General features: G+C 42.9%; 2 protein-coding genes across 12 annotated transcripts in view; one reads left to right on the top strand and one right to left on the bottom strand.

The window, feature by feature from the left end:
• Nucleotides 1-17257, top strand: part of RECQL5 (RecQ like helicase 5) — a 46794-nt gene extending 29537 nt beyond the window's left edge. For 5 of the 7 annotated variants that reach the window (XM_082203545.1, XM_082203547.1, XM_082203546.1 and 2 more), the window contains 12 exons: nucleotides 948-1175; nucleotides 3802-3898; nucleotides 5590-5626; nucleotides 7343-7401; nucleotides 7942-8015; nucleotides 9270-9363; nucleotides 11241-11375; nucleotides 11719-12359; nucleotides 13059-13134; nucleotides 13853-14104; nucleotides 14701-14773; nucleotides 15315-17257. In XM_082203545.1, coding sequence (XP_082059671.1) covers nucleotides 948-1175; nucleotides 3802-3898; nucleotides 5590-5626; nucleotides 7343-7401; nucleotides 7942-8015; nucleotides 9270-9363; nucleotides 11241-11375; nucleotides 11719-12359; nucleotides 13059-13134; nucleotides 13853-14104; nucleotides 14701-14773; nucleotides 15315-15415 — 1867 coding nt within the window. In that variant the 3' untranslated portion in view covers nucleotides 15416-17257. Of the gene's footprint in view, nucleotides 1-947; nucleotides 1176-3801; nucleotides 3899-5589; nucleotides 5627-7342; nucleotides 7402-7941; nucleotides 8016-9269; nucleotides 9364-11240; nucleotides 11376-11718; nucleotides 12360-13058; nucleotides 13135-13852; nucleotides 14105-14700; nucleotides 14774-15314 lie in introns of those variants that run through there. The other 2 variants (XM_082203548.1, XM_082203549.1) reach the window with 2 other exon arrangements.
• A 329-nt stretch (nucleotides 17258-17586) lies between these two features.
• The window catches only part of LOC309520999 (unconventional myosin-XVB-like), a 67330-nt gene continuing 59343 nt past the window's right edge, over nucleotides 17587-25573 (bottom strand). For all 5 annotated transcript variants that reach the window (XM_082203121.1, XM_082203120.1, XM_082203122.1 and 2 more), the window contains 6 exons: nucleotides 24597-24745; nucleotides 23426-23547; nucleotides 21877-22010; nucleotides 20441-20574; nucleotides 19244-19384; nucleotides 17587-18061 (listed from right to left, as the gene is read on the bottom strand). In XM_082203121.1, coding sequence (XP_082059247.1) covers nucleotides 18002-18061; nucleotides 19244-19384; nucleotides 20441-20574; nucleotides 21877-22010; nucleotides 23426-23547; nucleotides 24597-24745 — 740 coding nt within the window. In that variant the 3' untranslated portion in view covers nucleotides 17587-18001. The remainder of the gene's footprint in view (nucleotides 18062-19243; nucleotides 19385-20440; nucleotides 20575-21876; nucleotides 22011-23425; nucleotides 23548-24596; nucleotides 24746-25573) is intronic.

Here is a 25573-nt window from a genome sequence, read left to right as displayed (position 1 = left end):
CCACTTGTTTGTTGCCCTCGCATGAAGATCATGAAGTGTGAACCACAATATTTTTCTCCTTGAGTGTGTACCTGTCCTTGACAATGTTTGCAACTGGTTGTGTGGAGGGTAGTATAAACCAGCCCTGAAACAAATTTTTCTTTGTAGCTCTTTTAAATATTGCTGGCATTTTGGAGCGTCATAACTGCTAGCATACTTTCTGTTTAAAAGCAGGTAGGAGAGACTGTCAAGAAACCATTTGTGGCCACCAAGCCATGTGCTTGAATATTCTAAAATTAAAAACCAGCAAATTCCAGATTCAGGTAACCTAGAAACTTTGCTTTCTGAATTATTCCCATTGTGGCAGTGTGCCTTGATTCTGAGGTTATTTTTAATTTGACCACCATTATGACACCTTTCTAGGCTAGGGTTACCAGATGTCCCCAGTTTCCAGGGACAGTCCCCCGATTTGCAAATCTGTCCCCGGGAAATGTGGCAGCGGCAGCCTCAGCAGCCCGGAGTCAGCTTGGTAGCGCAGTTGGCTCTGGTTGGCTTCAGGAGCTGCTCACTGCCGTGGCGCCTGCCATTTTTCCTCTCCGGAAGTCCCCATATGATATGTTTATACAATATGCATGTGTGCTTGGACCCAGGGTGTTTTGCCTCACCATCCCCACTACTGACTCCCTGTTGCTACTCAGCTCCCCCCCCCGCCAAAAAAAGTGTCCCCGGATTCATTGAAAAAAATCTGGTAACCATACTCTAGGGCAGGCATAGGCAAACTCCAGCCCTCCAGATGTTTGGGACTACAATTCCAATCATCCCAGACCACTGGTCCTCTTAGCTAGGGGTGATGGGAATTGTAGTCCCAAACATCTGGAGGGCCAGAGTTTGCCTCTTCCTGACTTAGGACAAAGTCTCTTTGCTGCCCCTTTCCCTCAAAATGATACTATTCTGTCTTTGTCTCTTAGTTGTCGTCATGCCGCTATAGCCAACTATTTTGGAGATGCAGTTCCCCAGTGCAATAAGTGCTGTGATTACTGTAAGAATCCTGCAGTGGTGAAAAAGCACGTAGAGGCACTTGAACACACCGGCAGCGGCTGGAATAGAACCTGCATTGGACCCTCTGCTTCTTCTTGGAATGCCTTTGACCCAGACCTGTACGAAGGAGGCAGAAGAGGCATGGGTGGCTTCAGCAGGTATGGGTTTGCTTCTGACTCCAGCAGAAGTGAGTTCTGTTGACCATAATAAGGATTTCTCCTCTTTTCTCCCCTATGGCGGCTTCAGTTGTTTTGGGACTAGTAGTTTCCTCATACCTGAAGTCCCGCATCCCTCCCCGCTGCATACAAACTAAGCCAAGTGCCATGACTTCAGCAGCCACTGCGACTTCATGAATCAGCCAGAGGAATAGATAACTCCTTGAAGTGTAGCTGAGCCTGGGAGTTGATAGCTGGACTTAGTAGAACCAACAGAAAATACAGTGGTACCTCGGGTTACATACGCTTCAGGTTACAGACTCTGCTAACCCAGAAATATTACCTCGGGTTAAGAACTTTGCTTCAGGATGAGAACAGAAATCATGCTCCGGCGGTGCGGTGGCAGCAGGAGGCCCCATTAGCTAAAGTAGTGCTTCAGGTTAAGAACTGTTTCAGGTTAAGAACGGACCTCCAGAACGAGTTAAGTACTTAACCCGAGGTACTACTGTATAGCAAGTTTACTCACTATTAAATGTACCAGTTTTAAAATGGCAAAATGCTTCTGAAGGCTTTGTGTTTACCCTCACGAAAATTCATGTGAGATAGGTCACAATTTATTCCCATTTTACAGATGTGGACATGATGTTGGGATATCCATTGCCCAATGTGTAGATCAAGTCCTCCTAGTGCAATGGGAGTGGCAGTGGGAGGCCCCATTAGCTAAAGTGGTACCTCAGGTTAAGATCAGTTTCAGGTTAAGAACAGACCTCCAGAACGAATTAAGTACGTAACCAGAGGTACCACTGTAGGTTTAAAAGAAAACACTGGTTAAAAATGTGGCATAAATGCCTTTATGTCGTGATGCAGCCAGGGGTTAACAAATATTGTTGTTCTTACTGGCCAGCCAACAATTTGTTGTCGCAGGCTCACCCTCAAGCGGCAGGTCTTGTATCTGACCTCATGTTTTGACTCCAAACGGAAGCAGGAGGAAATCTCCTCTTTCTCCAGCAATGAAGTTGGAGAAGGAGGTCAGAAGGCAGTTGATGGCTGAAGGATTGGCAGCAGGGAGAGGGGAGGTGCGACAACAGAGCCTTCCTCTTCCTTTGAGCTTGATGGAAGAGCAAGCCCAATCACTCGTGCCTCTACTGGCAAGCACAGAGCCAGAACACATCCAAGGCTTCGGCTGGATATTAGGGCTGGAAGGAAGTAGGGGGTCATCCATTCTGTCCTTTAGCACTAGGTTTGGAGGAAGCCTCAGACTTGTCTCGCTTATCAAAGCCCAGCTCTCATCTCATCATGGACAGGGAGATTTTCAGTGAGACTGCTTGAGTCAGTAAAAGTGTGAAATTAGACCTTGGTGTTTTCAGCTGTTCCACCCTGTTCTGTATTGAGACAACAGAGAGCAGTAGCTTCTGGCAAAATGTTGTGCTTTCTAATCCCTCTTAAAGGAGGGATGGGGGCACCCTGGGAAGAGAAAGATTGCCCATGCTGTAAGAACCAGGTCACTGTCCTCTTTAGCTTCCAAGTGCCCCAGACATTCATCTCTTGCCCTGTTGCCTCTGATTATCCTCCAGAAAGTGCTCACAGCAGCATGACTGGGGTTTTTTCAGAAGAATTTGACTAGTGACCATAAGCAAATGACTCACTGATTTCAATGGGAAAGTTAAGTGTATGTTCAGCACCACTCTCCCATTGCGAACAACAAGATCTGAAAATGCTTAATTTTTGGCTAGATCGGCCTTTGTTCTGTTTCATGACCTGCGTTTTGTTCTGGTATGCAGCAGAAAGATTAAAACCAAATGTTAAATTGCCGTTTTTCTTTTACTTCCCGGTTAAATGAAATAGTTTGCACTATATTCTTTCTCTTTTGTTATCCCCTGATCATTGCATGCGGTTAACATATGTACTTCTTGTGAAACAAAGATAAACCAGCCATATATTTCACCTTTTGTAATTCAATTTTCTGCTCTACTTGACTTGCATATCTTGCATAAACTCATCTGTAAATGTATTCTTTTTATGCAGGGTGGTCTTTAAAGGAAAGTGATCACTTTTAAGTAGTTAAAAGCTTTGGAACTTTAAAAGTGACTTATTATTTAACACATACGTTTCTGATGCTAACAATTCATAAATGAACCAGCTTCAGTCTAGAGAGGGTTTGCATGAGTGGAAAAACACTTGTGCCCTGTCAAATTCCTCTGATTTCCCTGTCTCATTGTAGCTCTTCTGCCCCTTCTGATGCCAGACCAGAGAGGGTCTTCTGGCCTCCAGGAGCAAATTCTGGGGGGCACAGGGGACAGTAGTGGGGAGCTGGGAAGACCCTGTTGTCCAAGTGAGTTCAACTCAATCTTCTCTGAATTCAACCGATAAGACACATGGCAAGAGGAACATAGAAGTCCGTGTCGGTTATGAGGAAATGATCGGTTCTGGATTGATTTATTTGAGAGAAAATCTGGAAATGTGACAGTCTCACCCTGGAATGAAATCTGACTGGGACTCGGGCCCACAATCCTCTGGGATATTGTGATGTATTTGCTAGATCAAATTTCCTTGATGCCAGTATAATGTTTGAAGTCATTCTGGGCAACCTTCCTGTTCAGTTTCCAACTGTTTCCGGGTTATTGTTCAGATATGATGAAGACAGCGGGAGTGTGGCTGAAACGAATGAGGACCATCAGAAAAGGGAATGGAACAACTTCTATAAGAGGCAGATGAGTCTGCGCAAGGTAAGTTGGTAACTTCCTCGCAGGAGACGGGTACTATCTCGACGGGTGGGAAAAGGGTAGGTAACAGCGGAATCCTATATGTGCTTACTCAGAAGTAAGCCTCACTGAGTTCAGCGTGACTTATTCACAGGTAAGCGGGTATAGGATTGCAGCCTAAGTGTTACTGATTCAAGCCATGAGGTCTTTATTGCGTTCTTATGTTAATATGTGAGAAATCATTCACACATTAAAGAACTTACCTTGCTCTGACATTTCTTTGTTAGTTAGAGAATAGTACCTTTATCTTTCAATTTTTATGGTGCTTTACCACAGGTTGCTTAATGAGGAGAGCTCTTAAAGTGGCCCTTTTGTGCATATCTCTGTGTGCGCTTTCTTTCTGTCTCCAAGCATTTTCTTGGTTGAATTCACCACCCTTCCTATGTGACTAGAATACAGTCGCATTCAGTCTTGAAACCAAACCCTATCTGTGCAGATTAGGGACTTTGGGATGGAAAGTGGGTGGCTTTTCTTGGTGTCTGATTTTCACACAGAAAAAAAGAACTCCTGGGCTAAATCACTGCCTTAAATGAAGGCTCCTTCTAAGACTTAACTAGTAACTCTAATGCTATTTTTAAAAGCCAACCATTCCTTGTTATGCATTGCAGCTGCAGATTATAAAATGACATTTTTAAATACAAGAAAATGTAAAATTGCACTGTGTTATAGAGGAAAACATAGAGATGAGGCAATTAATAGAGGCAACTCTAATTATTTGCTCAAACCAGCATGGAAGAAAATGAATGACCCAATGTTTTATCCCATGGATCATTTTGTTTCTGCTTTTATGTCTTCAAAATGCAAGGTGCATACAGTATATGTGTGCAGCCCACCCATGCAATCAGTGTATGTGCACGCATACACATACAGACTTACATACCCATCCTCTCATGCTGCCCCACATATTTTTTGCTTTATTCCCTTTTGATTAGTCCAGTTCCTAAAAGAAGGTAGCAATTTTATTTATTCAGTCCACAAATATGAGAAATGTCATAAAATAAGCCATTACTATACATCTAATCTTACATCTCAAAACAGTGTGAAACCACCTGCTGAATGGGGAGGTATTGTGTTTCTCCTATAATATTCAGTAAATGAATTCCACTTCTTAAAATTACCTCCCGCTGTCTTTTTTTCTTTTAAATCAGGTTAATTTTGCCATTAAGGCAAATGCCCAGGTTTTATTAATCCATTCTTCTATTGTTGGCAGTCGTTATGTACTAGCTTATAATATTCGTGCTGCTTTCAGCGTGTATAAGACTAAATTTATTATGTTTATTTTTTACTGTACTTTCCATATAATTCAATGAAAAAACAAAATTCCAGATCCATTGGGATATCATTGTAATTCCTGTTATTGAGCTCTTAATATTTTTTTAGAAATGGCATTCCCACTGTATGTGGTGAAAATCCCCCATTCCTTTTATAATGTTTCCAGTGCTTACTTAGATTGTTCCAATTTATTATTGACTCACGCCGTTTAACAAAGCCTTAGCAAGCTTTGGCTCAGACTAAAAATTGTTGCGTAAATGTGGAAGGTCTTTTGTGTAAAAAAACCCTCAGATTCTTAATCTAGTCCTGTGTTCCAGCCTATACTTTTAAATACGTTTTTCCTGGTTTATGTCATTGAATTTTCTCTCTTACATTTCTTTCAGGGCCAGGAACCTGAAAAAGACAACTTTGTCCCTCCAGGTAAATTTCTGCATTACTTCATAGATCAGATGCTTCAGACGAAACATTTATGGTTCTTTCTGGGGATTTTACAGTGACTAAAGTTACTATTTATACAGTATATCACTACCTGTATATGAAGCTAAAGAGCTCAGGAGTTAATGCTTGACCCAAAGTTAAGTCTGGCCCACAATGACGAGCTTATTCCCAGAAAAATTGGGCTTAAACTTGACTGTAGCAAAAATAGTTGGAGAGATTGCTATCTGCCCAAATCAATTTCTTACTTCTGTTTCCCATTTCACATGAAAATTATGGGTGTATCAAACCCAATACTACAGTTAATTTACATATTTCAGCCAGTTGCTGATGAACCGAATGGGTTGCGATGAGATGGGTTGGGATATGACCCTCTTCACATGACGGAGGCAGGGAAGCAAAGAACCCTAGGAGACATTTCAAGGACTTTACTCAATCTTCTTTGTGGTTCCAAAAAAAAAGGGGGGCCACAAAAAGTGGAGGCCTGGGTTGGATCTCAAATTCCTCAATCACTGGGTCATTTTCAAGAAGTTCAAGATAGAGTCTAATATTTATTAATAATGGTATTGGAAATAGATACAATCAGAAAGACTCCCACTACAGCGTATCCATTCCTTCTAAACAAACTAAGGAAAATCCCCAGAACACTAAACAGGTTCACACAGTCCATGCTAAAGGATAGAAGGGAAAAGTAGGGAAACCGTCCCCAACCTCATCTCCACTATAATTCTCCTGACCCAACAACCACTATTCCACTATGCATCCCAAAGCATCCAAGTAAGGGCCTGGCAAGCCAAAGGCCTACACCGCCTAACTGATTTTTAACAAAAAAGACCTTGAGCTTGTTTGGAGGCTCTGGCAGAGGAGCGCAGCTATTGTATACCCTTGACCAAAGAATGGTATACTCCTTCTGTATGAGATGGTTGTCGTCTTCCATTTATGCACATGGAGCAGTGAAGGAGACACCCGCCTAGCCAGCCAGATAAGCCGAATCAACCCTGGCAATCGATGGGGTGACAGATGTCGCAGCCAGATCGCCCTCACATCCGACTTTTACAAAAATGGCAACCAAATACAGTGCCACCTGCTCAGTAGTGGGTTTATTAGCCCTCCCTCCAAGAAGATTCTCACAAGGGTGTCTAATTGACCAGGAATCTTATAAGGGGATAAATTAAACGTTCTCTGACTCCTTGATAGAGTTTACAGTAGAAAAGCACATAAAAGGCTGGTTCCATCTCTAAATGATGGCAAGGATAGCACCTGTCCTTGAATAATACTTGAGAAAATCTGCTATCTAGGATTTTGGAGATACAGTGGTACCTCAGGTTAAGAACTTAATTCGTTCTGGAGGTCCGTTCTTAACCTGAAACTGTTCTTAACCTGAAGCACCACTGTAGCTAATGGGGCCTCCTGCTGCTGCCGCGCCGCCGGAGCACGATTTCTGTTCTCATCCTGAAGCAAAGTTCTTAACCCGAGGTACTATTTCTGGATTAGCAGAGTCTGTAACCTGAAGCGTATGTAACCCAAGGTACCACTGTGTTAAAACATGTAGGAAAAAAAACTTCTAAAAAATACTATCACCACAATGGATACTTGTCTAATTTATTATTTTAAATGGCTATATCCTTCATGTACCCACTCATCTACTGCAAGAGGTAAGGCAACATGTCAGAAAATGTTTGTGTATCTGTCTCATTGTAGATGCTGATTGTCCCTTGAAGGATGCAGCCAGCAGAAAAATAGCTAAAATCACAGTGAAGGTAAGAAGGGGCTGTGATTACTTACACCAAGCTCCTTCCCCCTTCCCACCTGGATTACAACATGGGCGTGAGAAATAACTGCCAAGAAAATAGCACTGATGAAAATGGGATGAAGGCATAAAAGTGTGGTGTGGTGGAATGCCTTAAGAGAAGGATAGCATCTTGATCTATATTAGATTGTAGCATAGGAATGTAACTGGGGTATATTGTCCGGTTTCAGTTGGCAGGTTTTAGGATGGCAAATAAATTGGAGAGGATGCAGAGACAACAGCAGATATTATAGAGCAGCTGGGAAAAGATTACTCATGTCCATATAGTAGTGAAAGAAGGTTTGATTATTATTATTTATTAAATTTGTATACTTCCCTACCTCCAAAGATCTCAGGGAGATTCACAACAAAAAATTACAATACAAAAAAATGATACTGAGTATACTTTACATTATTTGTACTGTCCCAGAACTGCTGTTTAGAACAGATGATGCTTCACTTTCCTTCTGCAATCTGAAATTGGCTCCCATCTCTTCTCCTTCAATTTTAGGCTAGAGAACACTGTCTGAACATGCTGAAAGAAGCACTGAGCAACAACCGGGAAGCAGCTCTAACAAGAGATGGGTAGGAAGTTATTATCTAGTCCGGGAGGAGCCCCATAGATCTCCGTAGGGCAAGCAGTGGGCATTTATGCCAGCCAGGGTATTTATGCAAGCCGGCACATGGCACTAGGGGCTCATGTGCACATATCGCCCATCCAGCCCTCCCTTCATGCGCTGTGCAAGCCTCCTATTCCCTGTAGTGACTCATGTGCTTTCCATGTGCATACTTGTGCGCATGCAGTGGTAGTGATGGGAAGCAAGGAAAAGAGGGCTCCTGCACATGCAGGCACTGCACCAGTGCCGGATCAAGTCATATACCTTAACCTAATTTTATATGTCACAGCCATTTGGAAAACGCAGTGTTGTGGTCTGAAATGCTTTCTCAGCCACCAGTAATCTTATACTTCAGGTTCCACTGTTTTAACATCTCATTCCCTCTCACTGCTTTTGGGAGCATGAGAAACAGGTGTCTGTTGTTCTGGGGTGGTTTTTAAAAGAACAATTTTCTATCATTTTAGTAGTTGTGTTCTAGTAATGTGTTTCTACAGGGTGAGTCTTTTAAAAGAGGCCCCGTGGAACATGTGTACTCTGTATCCATGGGGCCTCTTTTAAAGGACTCACCCTGTTTATGTTCCAAAGTTGCACTGGGAAAGGTGTTTTTTCTTTTTCTTTTTTAAGGGGAGGCTATAAATAACTTCAGGCTTGTGGGGAAACTTGTAGAGCAAGTCAAGCACTTCAAGTTAAATGTCATACTTTAAATTAGAATCCAAAATTGTGTACTCCTAAGGAAGACAATATTGTGTACTAAAGCCAAAATAACATTTTTTAAATCATTTCTTGCAATATTTTCTGAATAGGTTGAGGTGGGTGTGCAAAAATGAATCTTAACAGCTACAACCCTGTTTTTTCTATGAAGCTTGCAATTTTCTTTAGTTCCCGCTAGAGGGTAGTAATATACTGCACAAACGTATTATTTTGAAATCACAGAGGTTGTGATACTTCACTGATAACGGTAGAAATACCTTCATAATAGGGTAAAAGTAATCCAGAGGGGGGAAATATGCTCTTAGACCCCTGTCTTCTGCCCTGCCTCCCAACTGCCTACACAAACACCACATTAACCATAAGTTTCCACCAATATTTCTGCACCGAGATTTCAATTGTTAGTGCTCCAGCCTTTCTTCCATAGTAACGGACCTGACAGGTGTTGGAGAACTTCCTCTGTTATTGGAGAAATATGTCCCACTGCAATTGATCAAACTGTCTTGTGTTTCAGCTCAGATGTTCTAGTACATGCTGTGGAAATGGAGTATGAAGCTTTCCAGGCCAGTAAAATGGCAAACCTGTACAAGGCGACTGTTTTAAAGAAGGTAAGAAATAGTTGGTAGTTTTAAGGGGCTTCATTTGATCTCCCTAATGTGTTGGTTTCTCAAATATGCAACTCTGCTAGAGAAAGTGGCTAGGCATTTTGTGTTTGTGTACTATGGAGAAAACACTGCTTACTTCATCTTTTCCCATTGCTGTCTTAGAAGAGGGTGTTTGGGCAGACCCTTAATTTCTGCAGGCTGGAACTCAACTCAAGCAAAGCTCAGATGCGTAGTTTGGAAAATATGCCAATAGTTTTGACAATACATCATTCTGAAAGCATTTTGTTTGTTTTTCTAATGAGCAGTGAGTTTGAAACTACAGTGGTGCCTCGCAAGACGAAATTAATCCGTTCCGCGAGTATCTTCGTCTAGCGGTTTTTTTGTCTTGCAAAGCAACCCTCTTAGCGGATTAGCGCTATTAGCGGTTTAGCGGCTATTAAAGGCTTAGCGGCTTAGAAAAAGGGGGGAAAGCGAAAAAAAATCTCAAGACTCGCAAGACATTTTCGTCTTGCGAAGCAAGCCCATAGGGAAATTCGTCCTGCGAAGCGCATTGAAAAACGGAAAACCCTTTCGTCTAGCGGGTTTTCCGTCTTGCGAGGCATTCGTCTTGCGGGGCACCACTGTATACAGTTCTGCAGGCTTCATGTAATTCTGTGTTGCTTGTCGAGAAATACAAATGGGCTCTAATTCATGGCCTGCTTTCCACTGATGGTGGTAATTCTAAACCATGTGACTTATTGTCTTGACCTTCCAGATGTATAAATCCAAACTTTGAGTGGCTTTAAGCATTACAGAAAAGTGCATTGCTCCAGCTGCCTAATATACAATCACCTCTGTCTTGTCTTGGCAGTGCTCAGGTAACATCTGCAGCAGCTTTTTGTACACCGCTTAGAGATATCAAAAAATATATTAAGCAGTATAGAAATTACCGTACTTTTCTATGTATAAGACTAGGTTTGTGTTTTTTTTAGTAAAAAATGTTAAAAAGGGGGGTAGTCTTATGCATGGGGGCAATCTGCCCCCATTTTCTTAATTTTGAGTCCCCCAAAATAGGGGGGCGTGTTATACACGGGGGCGTGTTATACATGGAAAAATACGGTAAACAATCAGTCAACTTAGTGCCAGAGTGAGGATCTGGTTCTGGCAGCCTAGCTCTTCCATTCCCTCCACCTCAACAAAGTCAACAAACTTTGGCTGCAGCTCATGCTTAGTGCAGAGAGAGCTTGACTAGAGCCCCAGTTTGGATCAAACGCTAAGCCAAACTTTGGCTTAGCTTAGTGCAGCAGTGAAAAGGACCAGGAAGGAACAAAGCGGCTGCCAGCTCCTCTCTGGGAAATTGCACAAAACAAATAAAATACTGTGAAAATCCCTGAAACAAGAAGTAATCAACTAGAAATATTATCTTGTGGAAATCACCTAAATAATAAAAATCAAAAAACTTAAGGAAAAAAATTAGAAAAACCTGAAATAGAACAAAGCCTTAACGGGATGCCGGCTACAAACCTCGTTTCACTGAACTACTCAGTTTCCTCAGAAGGAAATAGAAAAATCATAAACTTTAAATTTCCAAAATTCAAACAAGGGTAGAACCCCAAAAATTCTGACGTATTATAATCCTGGCTCGACCAAGTAGCTGAAGTAAATAAACAATAGCAACCCTAATTGAAGTTCATCCAAGCTTGAATGTTACAAGAATGGACCCTATGCTGTATTAAGGCATTACTGGTCACTTAGAGAATTAAGGGTGGTGCGAATTCCGCATTAATTAGTTTGGACAAGAAGAGCAGAATTTGTGAACCCTGTCCTTGCTTTGTGTTGCAAAAAATGCTATACATAAGAGAGCTTATCAAGACAACTTTCCCCTTTCTTGTTACATAAAGGTAACCGAAATTAACAAGGCTTCCAAAGATGGGGAGCTGTATTCCACCCTGGAAGTCAATGGCAGTTCCAAGTTGAAGACTGAACCAGTGGCAACAGCTGATGATGGCTTCATCCCCGCATCCAAGGTGAATACGGTAAGTGCAAATAGGCACTATTAGAACCTTAAATAGCATTCTCTCTCTCTCTCTCTCTCTATATATATATATTAAAGTGATTTTGCAGCAGCAACCTGTGTCCTGGTGCCTATGAGGTTTCCATTTTCATAATTTCTTTTTATGTGGGCTTCCAGCAGTCTTCTTTTTCCTGTCCCATTGCTTTTAATTTTTTCTCTATGGAAAACATTAAGGTGTGAGGTGGTCTTTGAGTTTAAGGCGCATCTACAGTTTGCCTGGACTAGGATTTGATTTCCAAGACAGAAGGCAGATAGGCAAAAACTAGCCCTCTAGCTACCTCTCATCTCATTTCTTTCTAATGTAGTTCAAACCCAAGAGGGTGGGGATTGGATTTCGGAAGTCATCTGATGTATTCCAATCTGCTTCAGAAGTTCTGGCTGCCAAGGGAGATGATGGAGTTAAGCCTCTGAAGGAGGACATTAACCAGAAGGGAAGCCACCACTGTGACCCTGAGCCTATGGACATTAATGGCACACTTGAGAGACAGGCAAAAGTGGCTGAAGAAGTTTGCCAAAATGCCGAGGAGGTTCCTGAGAAGAAGGGGCAGCAAAGCACCCCTGATGCTATAGCCTGCTTGGGAGTTAGTCCCACCAAGAAGGGCAAACCCAGTAAGAAACAGCTGCTGTTGGCAGAAGCAGCTAGGAAAGACTCTCAGAAGATATCAAAATTCTTCTCCATCCCCAAAGCAGGGTCCTTGGCGTCAGCGCTTGATTTGGCAGAAGAGAACAACTGCTACCATGATGAACTACCTCAGTTTCCTTCCCAAAGAACATGTGACGAGAAAGCAGAATTTCAGGAAACTGAAATGGTCTCCAAAGAAGAACAAGCTAGCACATCCCATGTAGAAGAGGAAGAATCAGAGAAAGCAGGAGAAGGTCTGACCCTTAGAATTCCTAGCTCAGGAACAGAATCCTCATGTTCAGGATCAACCTTTGGAAAACCAAGGTGAGGGGTATATTTCCTTGTTGTTGCTCTTCCCTAGCCTCCTAACTGATACCCACCCAATTCCCAATTGGTAGAAGGTTAGAAGAAAAGTGATTATTCATAGCTGTTCCTTCACAATTGTATTTAAGACTCAGCCTGAAGGCAGCCATTGAATTGACATACCTCTGATCTGGCAAAGGCTTTTAGAACAGAAGCAAAGATGTCTGGGCTGTAAATCAGGAGGATGGTTGGAACTGAGTTTGGAGTTGCAGAAGCAGGCCTGAGTCGGGCATTCCATGGGTGTTAACTATCTATAACTAATTTCAATAATAATAATAATAATAATAATAATAATAATAATAATGCTATTTGAGTAAAATTTTTCTAAACAGCAAATGGATTATAAGTATGCTTGGATTGCTTAAATTCACAGAATTCTCAGCTGAATCAGTCCTTAAAATATATTTCAAATATTTATTAGGCTGTGCTTTTAAAATTCAGCTGGTTACAGATGTTTTGTGGATGGCATCTGTGTCTGTTGCAGGAGCTGCTAATAGAACTTGTCAGTTTTAAAAATCAGGGCCCCAACTCTATTTTTTTATTTCCGTAGCTCACCTGTTGAAAACCACATGTCAAGACTGTTGTTTTTACTGCTTCCTTTGAATACCATAAATACACCATCCTTGAACAAAGTATCTGATTGTTCCTATCCCCCCACAGAGTTAAGCCTTTCATTGAAGATGGAATGACAAACAGTTGTCGAAACCATAATGGAAAGAGACCAGGGTCAGCTGAGGTGATACTTCATTACTATTATTAAATCCCCTTCTCTCTCTTGCATAGGAGCACACACAAAAACATCCCTGAGATACAGGCGAAGCATGCTTTGCAGGAACTTATGGTGGGAAAGCTCACTCAGACCTTAGGATGGGACTAAGGTGTGGCCATTGGAATATGTATGCATGGTTAATATTACTGGGGTAATATTACTTTGTTGTAAAGATTGTTGTGTCAACTTAAAGACTAACAAATATATTGTGGCATCAGATTTTGTGAGAAAAACACATAAAAGGCTGGAGGCATTAGATGAATGAAGTGGTCACCTACATTCCACGTATTAAGAGATGAAAGGTTTTTTGTTTTTTTAATGAGATGAAAAGGCTATGCAGAAGCCTATTTATACACAGAACACAAAGGGGAAAAAAGATTCAATCAGCAAGGGTGTGACCTGCTCCCAACTATGTGGGCCACTGGTAATGAATAGGCATAGCAAGATCAGTGACACAAAAATACCTGAAGAGGGACATTTACTTTCTTAAGTGAGCTAGCCACACACTGTTTCTTGAAGGTTTAAAGTATTGGGAAAGGATCTTTACCCAGTCCCTTGACATTAGGAAGGCACAAAGAAATAGAAGTCAGGAAACTCTGGTAGATTGCTGGCAGAGGCTATGCGTTCCCTGTTTCTCACAACATTCCTTTCATGAGTATTTGTTCCTCTCTTGTTCTCTCTCAAGGAGCTGGGAAGCCCTTCTGGAAAGAGGCTACGGATGATGACCAAGTCTTCCATCACATTGCAATCAGAGGGGAAAGCTGATGGGCTGACGAAAAAGAAAGTCACATTTGATCCCAATTTGTCGCAGGTTGATAAAGAAGGAACAACCAAAATCATCCAGCCAACTACAAAGGCATTGTCACTTAAGGAAACGGCAGACATTGTTGTAAAATACTTGACCCCTTTCTACAAAGGTGGCAAATTTGCTTCCAAGGTTGGTTATGAGCCATGTTGCTTTTTTCCTCCTCTTGAAGGGGTGCCTAGTAGTGTTGTCTGTCCTATCTAACTGGCAGCATGGAGAGACCATTTCCACTGTATTGGCCAGTGTCTTGGGTCCCTTTTAGGGTGAGGGTAAACCATGTCTGGAAAGAGCAGGGTATATTATCCTTTCCTATAGCCAATGTTCAGTGAGCTAGATAGACAATATCAGAAAAAAATACTGGTGGGACAACAGCACTCTTCTTCTGTGTTTGTTTTTAAATCGTGTGTGATGGTAATGAGAGCTTAAATACTTACATTGTGACTTTGTTCCTTAGGAACTTCTTGCAGATCAACAAGTTTCACTTATACAAGACATTGGTGTTTTTCCATTTCTAAGTGATTAGTTCATTAGGTCAGATACATGTCCTGGGTGCTGCACAACTGGAAGATGCTAGGTCCTACCATGTTGGTCTCGGCACCTAGTCGTTAGAATATGGGAAACGTTATAGGAGTACCAAGATGTCCCAGAGAGTACACAAAAGCAATCATATGTCAGTGAGGGTGAGAACCCTGTTATGCTCATTCTGTTTCTTCATCCCTAATTGGCAGGATTTGTTTAAAGGGTTTGCCCGGCACCTCTCCCACTTACTGGCTGCGGACAAGAGTCCTCTCCGTAAGACAGGTGAGTTATCAGGTGATGGCTGGGGAGGAATGTCTAGTGCCTTGTACCAGTAGATACTGGATCTAGCACCAGTACAAAATGATCAGGCAGGCAGCTGTGTATGGTGGGTGGGGGGTAGGGTAAAATAATCTAATATGTGTAATTGAAGAAAATATTTGAAATATGCAAGTGGTGTATCTAAGGTATAGGAATTGGAATGTGTATGTGGAATGTTATAAGACTGGTGTCAGCACATAGTTTTCATTCCTTAGCATCTCCTCGGTGTTTCGGTGGTAGATCATTTCATTCTCCCCGAGTCCCCTATTCTTTAAACAGCATTTGCCACTGGAATATTTTCATGGTTCAGAGCATTTGTGCAAATGTGCACGAGAGAGATGTAGTATCAAACTAACCTAATTTTGCTTGTGTGTTATTGGGAGGGGAGGTTTATGCAGATTCTTTTCTTCATAGATGGCTTGGAGACAAAGTTAAATGATACTATAGTTAACAGTGGTGAACAAGGTTGGGCATCAGTGTATTGTGTGTTACTTTCTGTTTGTAGTAAAAGAAGAAGCACAGAGACTGATCAAGGAATTTTTCAAAACCCGTGACAAGTGTGAAAATGAGACAGACTGGCAGGAGCTAACCAGCTTGGAAACATGACACCTGAAAGGCACTGGTTTTCTCTGCTTCCTGTGGCTGCTGGACCCCAAGCACTTAAAGGAATCATCGTAGCTATGGGAGTGGGGTGGTGGTGGACCCAGTTAAGCACTGGCCTGGGGGAAAGGCCTTTGAGATGTTATCCTAGCTAGGTAAAGTCTGTTGTGCAGATGAAGTCACCAATTTTAAGTTAACAAGGCTGCCCTGTGATACAGGCAACTTTGCTTATTTTAGACATACCACGAGACTGTAATTGATTCTTTTGCTGACCAGGAATCTTGCTGCTACCCAAGATTTCCCGCCTCAACCCCCAGTCCGTTACTATGTTTTTTTAATTAGCAGCAGCAACATCACTCAGAGTTGTCATGGAATACATTTGCTTTGAAGGCGGCTTTCTCGTTTTGATACAGTGGGAGGGAGTCTGGCAGAGCTGCTTTGCCCAGGTCCCTTTTGATTTGTGTTGTTTGTGCTGAAAAGTGTCTCCTTGCACTAGAGTTATTATTTTTAAAACTGTGCATATTGCAATAAGAATGAGAAGTGCTGCCAGGGACAACTCTCTCTGTCAGAAAGTAAATTTAGGGCCTAACTAAAGGTTGCATGTAATCAATCTACAGTATAATAAAATCCAGAAAGCTACCTCTTTAAACAGAGAGCAGCTGCTATGGGAAGCGGGTGATTTTGTAACACCAGCAGGGCAGGGGAGGTTATTGGTGCCAGTTCCTGTCAGCTGTGTTATCCCAAATGACTCCACTCTCACATGAGGTTGTGAAATACATGTTTGCCAACTTCTATGCTCCCCATGGCCATCAGTGTTACATACAAATGCATGTAACATGTAGTCAGACACTAATACAATTTTATTTTTCAGGAGAGAACAGTCTTCTTCTAGGCTTGAGGGCATGTCCTTGCTTACATAAGTTGAAGAGTTTTATATTTTGTGAAACCTCAGGAATAAATAGAGGCCATGGGGCAACCCTTCCCTCCCCGCCAAATTTTATTTGGTGGTTACTAGTGTTTATATTCTGTTTTTTGTTTGCAGTAAACAGTTGTATCCAGGAGCACCTCCTTCTGATGAAAACGCCTAATATGTATTTCAGGGAAGTTGTTGCCATTGCAATGTATAATTGCATTTTTCTTTGTGCATATGGAATAAGTCTAAAGAAATCAGAGACCTTTGCAAATAGCTTATTACTGACATGTGATTCCAGGTAGGTTCACATTAGGGCTGCTTCACAAGCTGTGATGACAGGTGCGTTTGATGCACGGTAAGGAGTCCTGAACATTTGCACCTGCAGAAAACATGAGTGTGTTGCATGTGCAGAACTATGTTTTTCAGGTGTATATGCAAAATACTTTACAGGTTGAGAAGTAGCCATTGGTATTAGCCACTTTGTATTGTCCATCAGGATGTTAAAAGAACCAGCCTTCCAAATATCACAGTTGACTGGGCAGAGGTGAGTCTGCACAGCAGAGTCTTTGGTATGAGGGCTGTGCAAGTATTCACTTAAAGCCATATTGCTGCATTGTGCCTCTCATGTCATCTTATCAGACTACTGTGACAAAATTGCCCTGGGGTTTTAGCAGGAAGATGCTGCTTTATTTATGTATAGTTCAAGTTCGGCATAGACTGTAGATTCCCTGCTGGGATTATGGTTTTTTACAATTGTATTTTCTTCTTCTGTGCCTTAGAGAAGCATTAACCTTTTCCTTTAGTGGAAACTCCCTAGACAAAGGTGGGCCTGGCAGAGGGACCCCCTTCTTAATAGCTTGCACTTGGGAGCTAGGGGTTTGTTACTTTAAAAGGTTCATGGTGAGCTGCTAATAAAAGGAATGTTAAAGAGCTTACACTGCTTAATCTCATTATTTTTACCACTGGGAATCACACACAGGGGCCAGGGCAGTAGCTCATATACAAAGGAAGGATCTTCCTGCCCGCCTTGGGAGAGGAAGAAGCACCCGAGATAACATCACCCAGCCCCATACTGCTCTGGCTCTCGTAAGAAAGAGTGGTAGGGGGGTTGATCAGCTGAGAGGCAAGCTTCCTGGCCCCCTCCCACAGCTGCTCAAGCCCCCCCCTCCAGTTTGCATAAGGAATATTTTTACTGATGCTGCTCAGAGCACATATATGAACCACAATTAAACAAGCATCAAGGAGAGTCATGACAGCCATTGAGGACAGTAAAGGTAGAATGCCAGTGCTTTAATAATACCTGAACATCTAGGTGGTGCAAATTTGTCAGCGCCAGTAACGGTGAAAGTCAGCAATGCTTTGGGTAAACCTGGATCTGCTTTGAGCAAAACAAACTGTAAATACCCGTGTCCTTCCTTGAACTTCATTACACGTAATAAGAAGCATGTCTAGAACTGTTAAGCCAGTTTTGCTCTCTATTAACTGAAAGGCTAAACGTGTGGTTTTTTTTAAAAAAATGCATCTGAATAAAGATGGAAAATCTGCAGTGAGGTTGGGCTTAGGAGGCAGAGCAAGAACCAAGTTAACAGTGCTTACTTCAGATGCTTGTGATGAACAGAATTTGCATGAAGCTTTATGATTTCAGAGTTCAAAAAAAAAAAAGACATTTCTGCCACTCACTAAGCCTCAGATTCGGTTTCTTCTAGGATGATGGCAGTCGTGTGGTACAATGCTTTAGCCTGTCAAGATAGAAACTTCAATGAAACAAAAGTCCCTCATCTGCCATCTCTACTTCCTTCCCCCTCATTTTGTGAAATCATTTCATTTTGTGCTTGCACCTCTACTTTCCAAAAGGAAGCCCACACCAACTAAAAAAATAATTTTAAGTGAGACCCAGATGGAGCCTTTGTTTACTAAAGCTTGGTGTTTCTTGTGCCAGTATTTTTTTAAAAAACAAAAACAATCCAGTAGTCAAAAGCCTTGTAGTTAACTTGTTTTCCCATATGGCGGTCTTTCTCCTGCTTCAAAAGCAACGCTGTCCTGTGGTTCAGCTACACAGGTTGGCAGTAGCACCTCCAGGGAACCACGTGCAGGAACAGTGGGTTTAGTTCCAGATAAAGGACTCCTCACTATGCTCTTTTCCTGCAGGCCAGAGATGTACCCTATCCCCAAGCATACAGCATGAAAGGGGATGCTGCAGAACAGGCTTCCTGCCTTTAATCCCATGAGTTGCTGCCTTCTAGCAGCAGAACATACCTCTTTGTAGCATACCAGTCAGTGCCTTGGGGTAGCTAGAAATTCACTTGATTTTAACCTCTAGAAATAAGTTCTGCCAAGAGCCCTGAATGACTGGTTGTAGAAAGAGCAGGCTTCTATTATGGTGTATTGCACTAGGGCAGGGGTCTGCAACCTTTAAGACAAAAAGAGCCACTTGGACCCATTTCCGAAGAAAAAACAACAACTGGGAGCCGCAAAACCATTGCGACATTTAAAACAAATATATCTCCGGAGCCACGATCTGACAGCGGGCGGGAAGGTGATGTTGGGACGGTGCGTGACTAACGCACGCACCGCCCCCATGCGACGTCACAGCCAGTACAGTGCCCGCCACAGTGAGGAGTGTCGGGGCGCACAATGCGCCTCCTCCCCTCGCTGGTATCCGCCCCGGAGCCGCAGCAAAGATGTAAAAGAGCCACATGCGGCTCCGGAGCCGCGGGTTGCAGACCCCTGCACTAGGGGAATGCCACAAACCAGAAATAAGACTAATTTAAGGCCGTAGAATACTGCTAAACCCTAGTAAGATTCGGATCTCCCAGCTGTGCTGTGTCTGTTTTTGTAAACTTGGTTACGGCCCAAAATGTGCAAAGCTAAAAATTACATCTGGATCTTTTAACTTAAGAGGCGACGACCAGGGATATTACCTGCTTCAATTCAAACCAAATCGTTTTGGGATCTGCTGCTGAGCCGTAGTTAATTTCCAGGCCAGGAAGCCCAGATTCATTCATGGGGCGCAAAGTCCGCATCCTCTGTATCGTCGCCAGTGGAATGAGGCTGTGAAGGTTCTGGGTGAAGGGAGGGAAACTGCCGTTAGGACACGTATATTGCAGTGGAGGATCAAAAGCACCGCATGACTATTAAGAACACCTTCTGGATCAGGTCAGTGACTCATCTCATGGCAGCGTCATGTTCTCATAAGTAGCCAATCATATGAGAAGTTAATTCCTGTTATTTTGTCCACACGAGCTTTCGCAGAATTTAATGCATGTTTCAAATTGCCTTTTAGGAGTCCTAATTCAACAGCAGTCCTTTGAACTGAGCAAGTATTCATAGCAGAGTCTCCCTCCCCCTGAAACTGCCTTTTCAGGGACATTCTTTTCTCAAAATGTAAATCACTCTATGCACCCATTTCATGATACTCCATAATGCAGCTGCAGGAATAGTAAAAAAAAGAACAACAACTTGAAAATTTTGTGGAAATTACTCTGTTCCATCATTCTCCACAATTATTCTTTATTGAAATTATTGTAAGTACTATTAAAATAATAAGGTTAATTCAGATTCTGTACGAAGCCTGCCAAAGCACACTTGGGTAACGCTCACTGTGGGTAGCTATGACATTTACATGCTGATTACTATATTCAGCCCAATCACATGGAAACTCACTGATTTGTTTAAAAACGAGGATTATTGTGACATCTTGAAAGCTGAAGAAGTTAAAGAAGCTTTCATGGACCAGAGCCCACGTTATGAGATACATAAAGGGTTCTTACTGTTAGGTTTATGAAACAGATGAACATTTCAGAAAAGTTAAACTAGATACAACTGTATAAATTTTCTTTTTTTGTGTGCGGACCCAGGAAGCAAAGGGCTATGCTCCCTTATTTTGAGGCCCCAACTCATGTTGGTCCACCACACTTGTGATTTATAGTTGAAACCAATGTGAGTTTTCCTCTTAATGCATTAATGCCTCCCTGAACCAGGTAAGGATAGCAGATGGGGGGCGTGGGGGTGAGGATTAAAGCCCCCAGCATGGTCCTGATCTGGATTAGGCACCCTGCACTTGCTACTTACTCTAAAGTAAGCTGCTAATACTCCAGGGATTTCTACTAAAGCCATACCTGGGTCTTCCCATTCACTACAACGATCTGTTCCTCATTCACTCCTACAAAGCAAGGCGTGGGGATCCCAAGTGTACTGATCTTCTCCACAGTGTAAACGTTGTAGCCAAAAAGCGGCAGCTGGATCACGTGCTCTGGGACAAGAGAAGGAAGCGGTCATGATGTCAAACCCCACAGGCCAAGCCAAACCACTGTATTGCTGCTGCTGCTGACTATTTCTAGTAGCAGTGCGGTTGGCCCATCTCCTGAAAAGAATATGGCCAAAAGGCAAGACTATTGTGCCGTGCCTGGTATTCCCAAGGCTGCCACAGCCAGAGGGCACAACTACCCTGGCATATCCAAAAACTACAGAAGCAGTGATTTGTCACAATAGTCTTGCCTTTTAGCCATATTCTTTTGCAGTACAGTTCTACAGTCACACACAGTGGCTTATATCCAATATAGAACACAAGTCCCTTGTTCTGTTAGCATAGGATTTAGCTCCCACCCCACCCCATCTCTTCTGGGGAAGGTACAGGACGAAAATACCATTGCGCAAGGGTAAATCTAATGGGATGAATGCATTGGATGCCACCTATTTTCAGTATTTGGGAGTTATAGTGCAGCTGAGGCAGCAAAAAAGGCTGTTTGCAAAGTGTCGACAGCGGGGACCACATTTCTACATTCAGCTGGAAGGATCCTGCAGGTGGTGATCGTGGTTTTGAAGGATTGGGCATTCTTTGTAGATAAGAGACGCTTTTCGTGTTGGGTTTTGCTGACACCAAGAGTCCCGCTACATAAAAACGTGAACATTTTGCATTCACATTTTGCCTACCCTACAGACCAGTGTCCTGATCAGAATTATTGTGTGTTTCAAACAAGGCTATTGATGGGACCAGAAGAGTGATAATCCACAGATTTACAAAAATATCCTTAGAATTGCTTGAACAGTAATAAAGGAGAACTAAGAACAAGCTGTGACCATCCTCCTATAGGAACCTAGAGGTGATCTTGCTGTACCAAAGGAAAAGGAAAAGTCACAGGCACTAAGACATACTATAAATGCCTCAATCCATTTTACCGCTATAATTTGTAGATGCTTGCCCTTAAGAGAAAGCACGTTTTGCAATATGTGTGCATTTTCCCTCAAGTAATCTACATGTACATAAAATAAAAAAGCCAGACTCAGGGAAGATCTCACTGAAAGTCAAGCACTGGGTAACGTGGGAATCAGTAACGTACTTCATAACAATTAGGTTGAAGAATGAAATAAGATAACCCCATGTAAATTGCCTTGAGTTCTTTGGAGAATGCAAAATAAACATGTCAGTAGGCTCCTGGATTCCATGCCTTGATGTTTGGGAGGAATACCATGTGGCAACAGGAAACTGGCAGAAAGTTTGGGATTACAGAATAAGATCATACCAGCTCCAACCGTATTGCCCACTTGAACTTACCAATGAAACAGATTTTTGCCTCCTGTCGCTCAAGTTGGTTCGTGGTTTTCAGCTGATAGGTGACAGAATTTTGAACAATCACTGGGTTGATGAGGCGTGCAACGTCATCAGGGATGTAACTTACTAGTTCCTCTCTATTTAGGTGATCAGAAAATAAAGGTATGGTTAGGACGCATAGCTGTGCTCCATGGAAAGAAATATGTGAACAACAATTCAAGACTACTACTACTTCCTCTTCCCCTCAGGCTGAGTTTAGTAGAAAGAACTCTGCTGCCACAGGGCCCAAGTAAGAAATATGCTTACCTTGGTTCTCGAACAGCTTAGTTGTTGAAGAAATCAGCTCCCGAACAGCGAAAACCCGGAAGTGTTCCAGTTTTCAAACGTTTTCTGGAAGCTGAACATCCAATGCGGCTTCCGCTTGAGCGCAGGAAGTTCCTGCAGCCAATTGGAAGCTGTGCCTTGGTTTTTAAACTGTTTCGGGAGTCAAACTGACTTCTGGAACGGATTACGTTCGGGAACCAATGTACCTCTGTACTCAGATTGTGTGAATGGTGCCTTCATTTAACGTTCAGTAGATTAATTAGAGGATGTGAGAGGAAATAAACTAGTAAGCGGGACCTCTTGCATCATTTCTCTCACCCCCAAGGTATATGGATCATGTAAATCAAGAATGGTGAACCTGCAGCCATCCAGATATTGCTAGTCTAAAATTCCTATCACCCCTCAGCTCTGGCCATACTGACTGGGACCGATGGGATCTGGTGCTTCAATATCTGGAAGGCCACTTGTTCGCCACCCCTGAAGTCAACCATAATGGGGCTAAAATTTAGCATGCAAAAGTGGGTAAGAGTACAGAATCATCCACAACCTATAGTGAGTGACAGAACCTAGTCCCCTTATCACCAGGGCCGGCCCAAGATATTTCGCCACTTAAGGCAAAACAGAGAATGGTGTCCCTCCGCCATCACTGTCCTTCCTGCCTCCACCGCCTGACGCAACTGGAAGGGTGGGGGGAAAGGAGGCTAGAGAGGATCAGGCGGTAATAGTGGATCCACTCTTCCCAGGCAATGGCCACGAGCTACAAGCACAGGAGGTGGCAAACAGCACATTCCTCAGGCATCTGGGTTCTAGCTGTCCCCAGCCAGCCGCCTGAGGCTAATGGGCAGACTGGCCCTGTTACCACTTTCTTGGAACAGTTACCATTAGCAAACAAGTATGAGAGACATTTTACCTGCTCTGTCTCTAAACAACATTAGCTAAACCCCCAAACTGGCAGGGGGGAGTCAAGTAGCTCTTCTGAACGTGTGGACTAAGAGCGTGATAGTATGCACACGCTCTGAGGAAGACCAGAAGAACTGCTGGGGGGAGGGGGATGTGAATAATGAGGATGAGGCCAGGGCCCTCGTCTTGCCTATATTAAGGATGGTTGGACTTTGTGAATACATCTTCACCCTCCCTGAGTCTTCTTGACACACGTAGGGAAATGTCTCTGCCAAGCATCAGGTTCTGGCCTACACAAACCACCCAAGGCTACGAACAGGAGACTTACATGGAAGGGACTGATCCAGCTCCCTTGGCCCAGTGCTGGAGCAGAGACAAGGCACACACCAGCTTCTCTAGCTCCCTGGTGTGTGGCAGCAGCAGCTTCCCTTTCATATAATTCTGCAGCACCTAGGAACAACCAACAAGAGTGTTGGAGATTCATTCCCCGTGTCTGCAGTCACAGGATTGTTGTCTATCACATGACGGTGTATGTTTTCATTCCACAGTGTGGGAAGTGATGGAGACACGATGTTTGTGTTACTGTGTTCTGTAAAGTGGGGCTATTGTCCTTTGTTCTCTCTCTGTGCTGTCTGATGAGAAAGAGGATGGAGCCAAGTCAGAATGCTCTGTGTGTATTATATGTAAATAAACTTAGATTAGCCAAAATGCTGTGCTACTGAAGTCTGTTGCGCAAACTGCGAATACTCTGCGGATCCCTAAGCGTGCTAATGCCTTTTGGTATCAGTCACTGTGATGTTCAGGCAGAAGAAAGCTTTTGAAGCTCCCGAACGACCAACCAGGAGGGAGAGAACATGCCAGTCGGGCATGTGTCTCTACCAGGTTCCTACACGAGAGTAGGATGCTCCTAACAAAGAGAGCATTGCATTGTACTTCATTCTTTGCCTACAATCCCTTGAGCAGGAACCAGCAGGGAAGCATTTTGCTGGTTGAACAACACAGTCCTATTAATGGTTATGTAACTCTAGATATTCAGCAAATTCTGGCAGCTGATGCCCTGAAAGTGTCCCAAACATCAAGCTAGGTCACAGCAAATTTAGCCTAATGGGAACAAGATGTCACCATACGCTCACAGGCAATGTGTGCGGCATCTTCAGAGGAATCCCCAGCCTTTTGCAAAGGGTTCCTTCAGACATCCTTTTTATTGTGCATTCATTGTGATTTCTGCTCATAATGGCATTGGAACGGTCATCTGCAGTTCTGATTTCAGCACTGTTTGTGCCTTCAAAAAATTTTGGGCAGACATGCAGCTTTGTTTGCCATTGAAATCCTGTAACTATGTATTTGTTTATAAAATTTACAGAATTTTACATAAATTTTACAGATTGCAGAAAAAACTCAAAGCGGTTTACAAAAAAAAGATAACATTACCACTAAAAGATTTACAACTGTAATTTAAAACGCACAGAAGGAAGAAAGGCGCCTCTCCTTAAGGTTACCTGGTTGAAGTGAAGGTCAATATACATGTCATTCTCAAAGTGCAAGGGCATCCTCCAGGTGATCCTGCAGAACTCCAGCTCTACCGAACTTCCCTCAAGCAAATAATCATGGATGTACTCAGTCTGGCGCAAGGGACGTACAATCTTACCTGCATGGCAAAACAAGAGACACAACCCTGCTCACCTGAACATCACCCCCACTTCTAAGTAAAGCAGAGAGAGCAGGATGTGGCGCTTCAAGTCATCCTCTCCCCCATCAAATCAAAGGCACCTTATTCCCCAGGATTCAGCCCTAACGGCACCGTGTTGCACATTCCTGCACAAGGCGATTTCATGTGAAACGTACTGGTCAACAACGGCTACTACATCTCATTCATACAATCTGCACCTATGTCTCCCATCTGTCCCCATTAGAACCTTGAAGGTTTTGGTGGTGTTTTTAAGATGAAAATAAAAGATCTAAATTCACTCTCATTTAGTGGTGCCATCATAGGAAGGATCTGGAAGCCCTCCATCAGTACAGCCTCAATAAGCCAACCCTTACCTTGGGCCAGCTACGCAGTCTGAGAAGTAATTCACACAGCCTCTCTCTCTGCATACTGGCATTCCTGGGCTGGTGGGCACTTGATGGTCTTAGGAGTCATGCTAGTCAACAAACTACCCACGGAAATATCCCCATCTTGTCTTGATTAGGGTGCCATTTACTCATCTACCCTGCTCCTGCTGTTGGGCAATCATCTTTAGTACATTTCATCATACACTGGTGCCTCGCAAGACAAAATTAATCTGTTCTGCGAGTCTCTTCGTCTTGCGGTTTTTTCGTCTTGCGAAGCAACCCTATTAGCGGCTATTAACGGCTTAGCGGCTTTAAGAAAAAGGAAACAAACTCGCAAGAACTCACAAGACATTTCGTCTTGCGAAGCAAGCCCATAGGGAAATTCGTCTTGCGCAACGACTCAAAAAACGGAAAACTCTTG

The sequence above is a fragment of the Podarcis vaucheri genome (assembly GCF_965113315.1).
Source record: "Podarcis vaucheri genome assembly, chromosome: 2".
In the NCBI taxonomy this organism is placed as follows: Eukaryota; Metazoa; Chordata; class Lepidosauria; order Squamata; family Lacertidae; genus Podarcis; species Podarcis vaucheri.
Note: the sequence above shows the minus strand (reverse complement) of the source record. Positions and strands in the feature narration are given on the sequence as shown.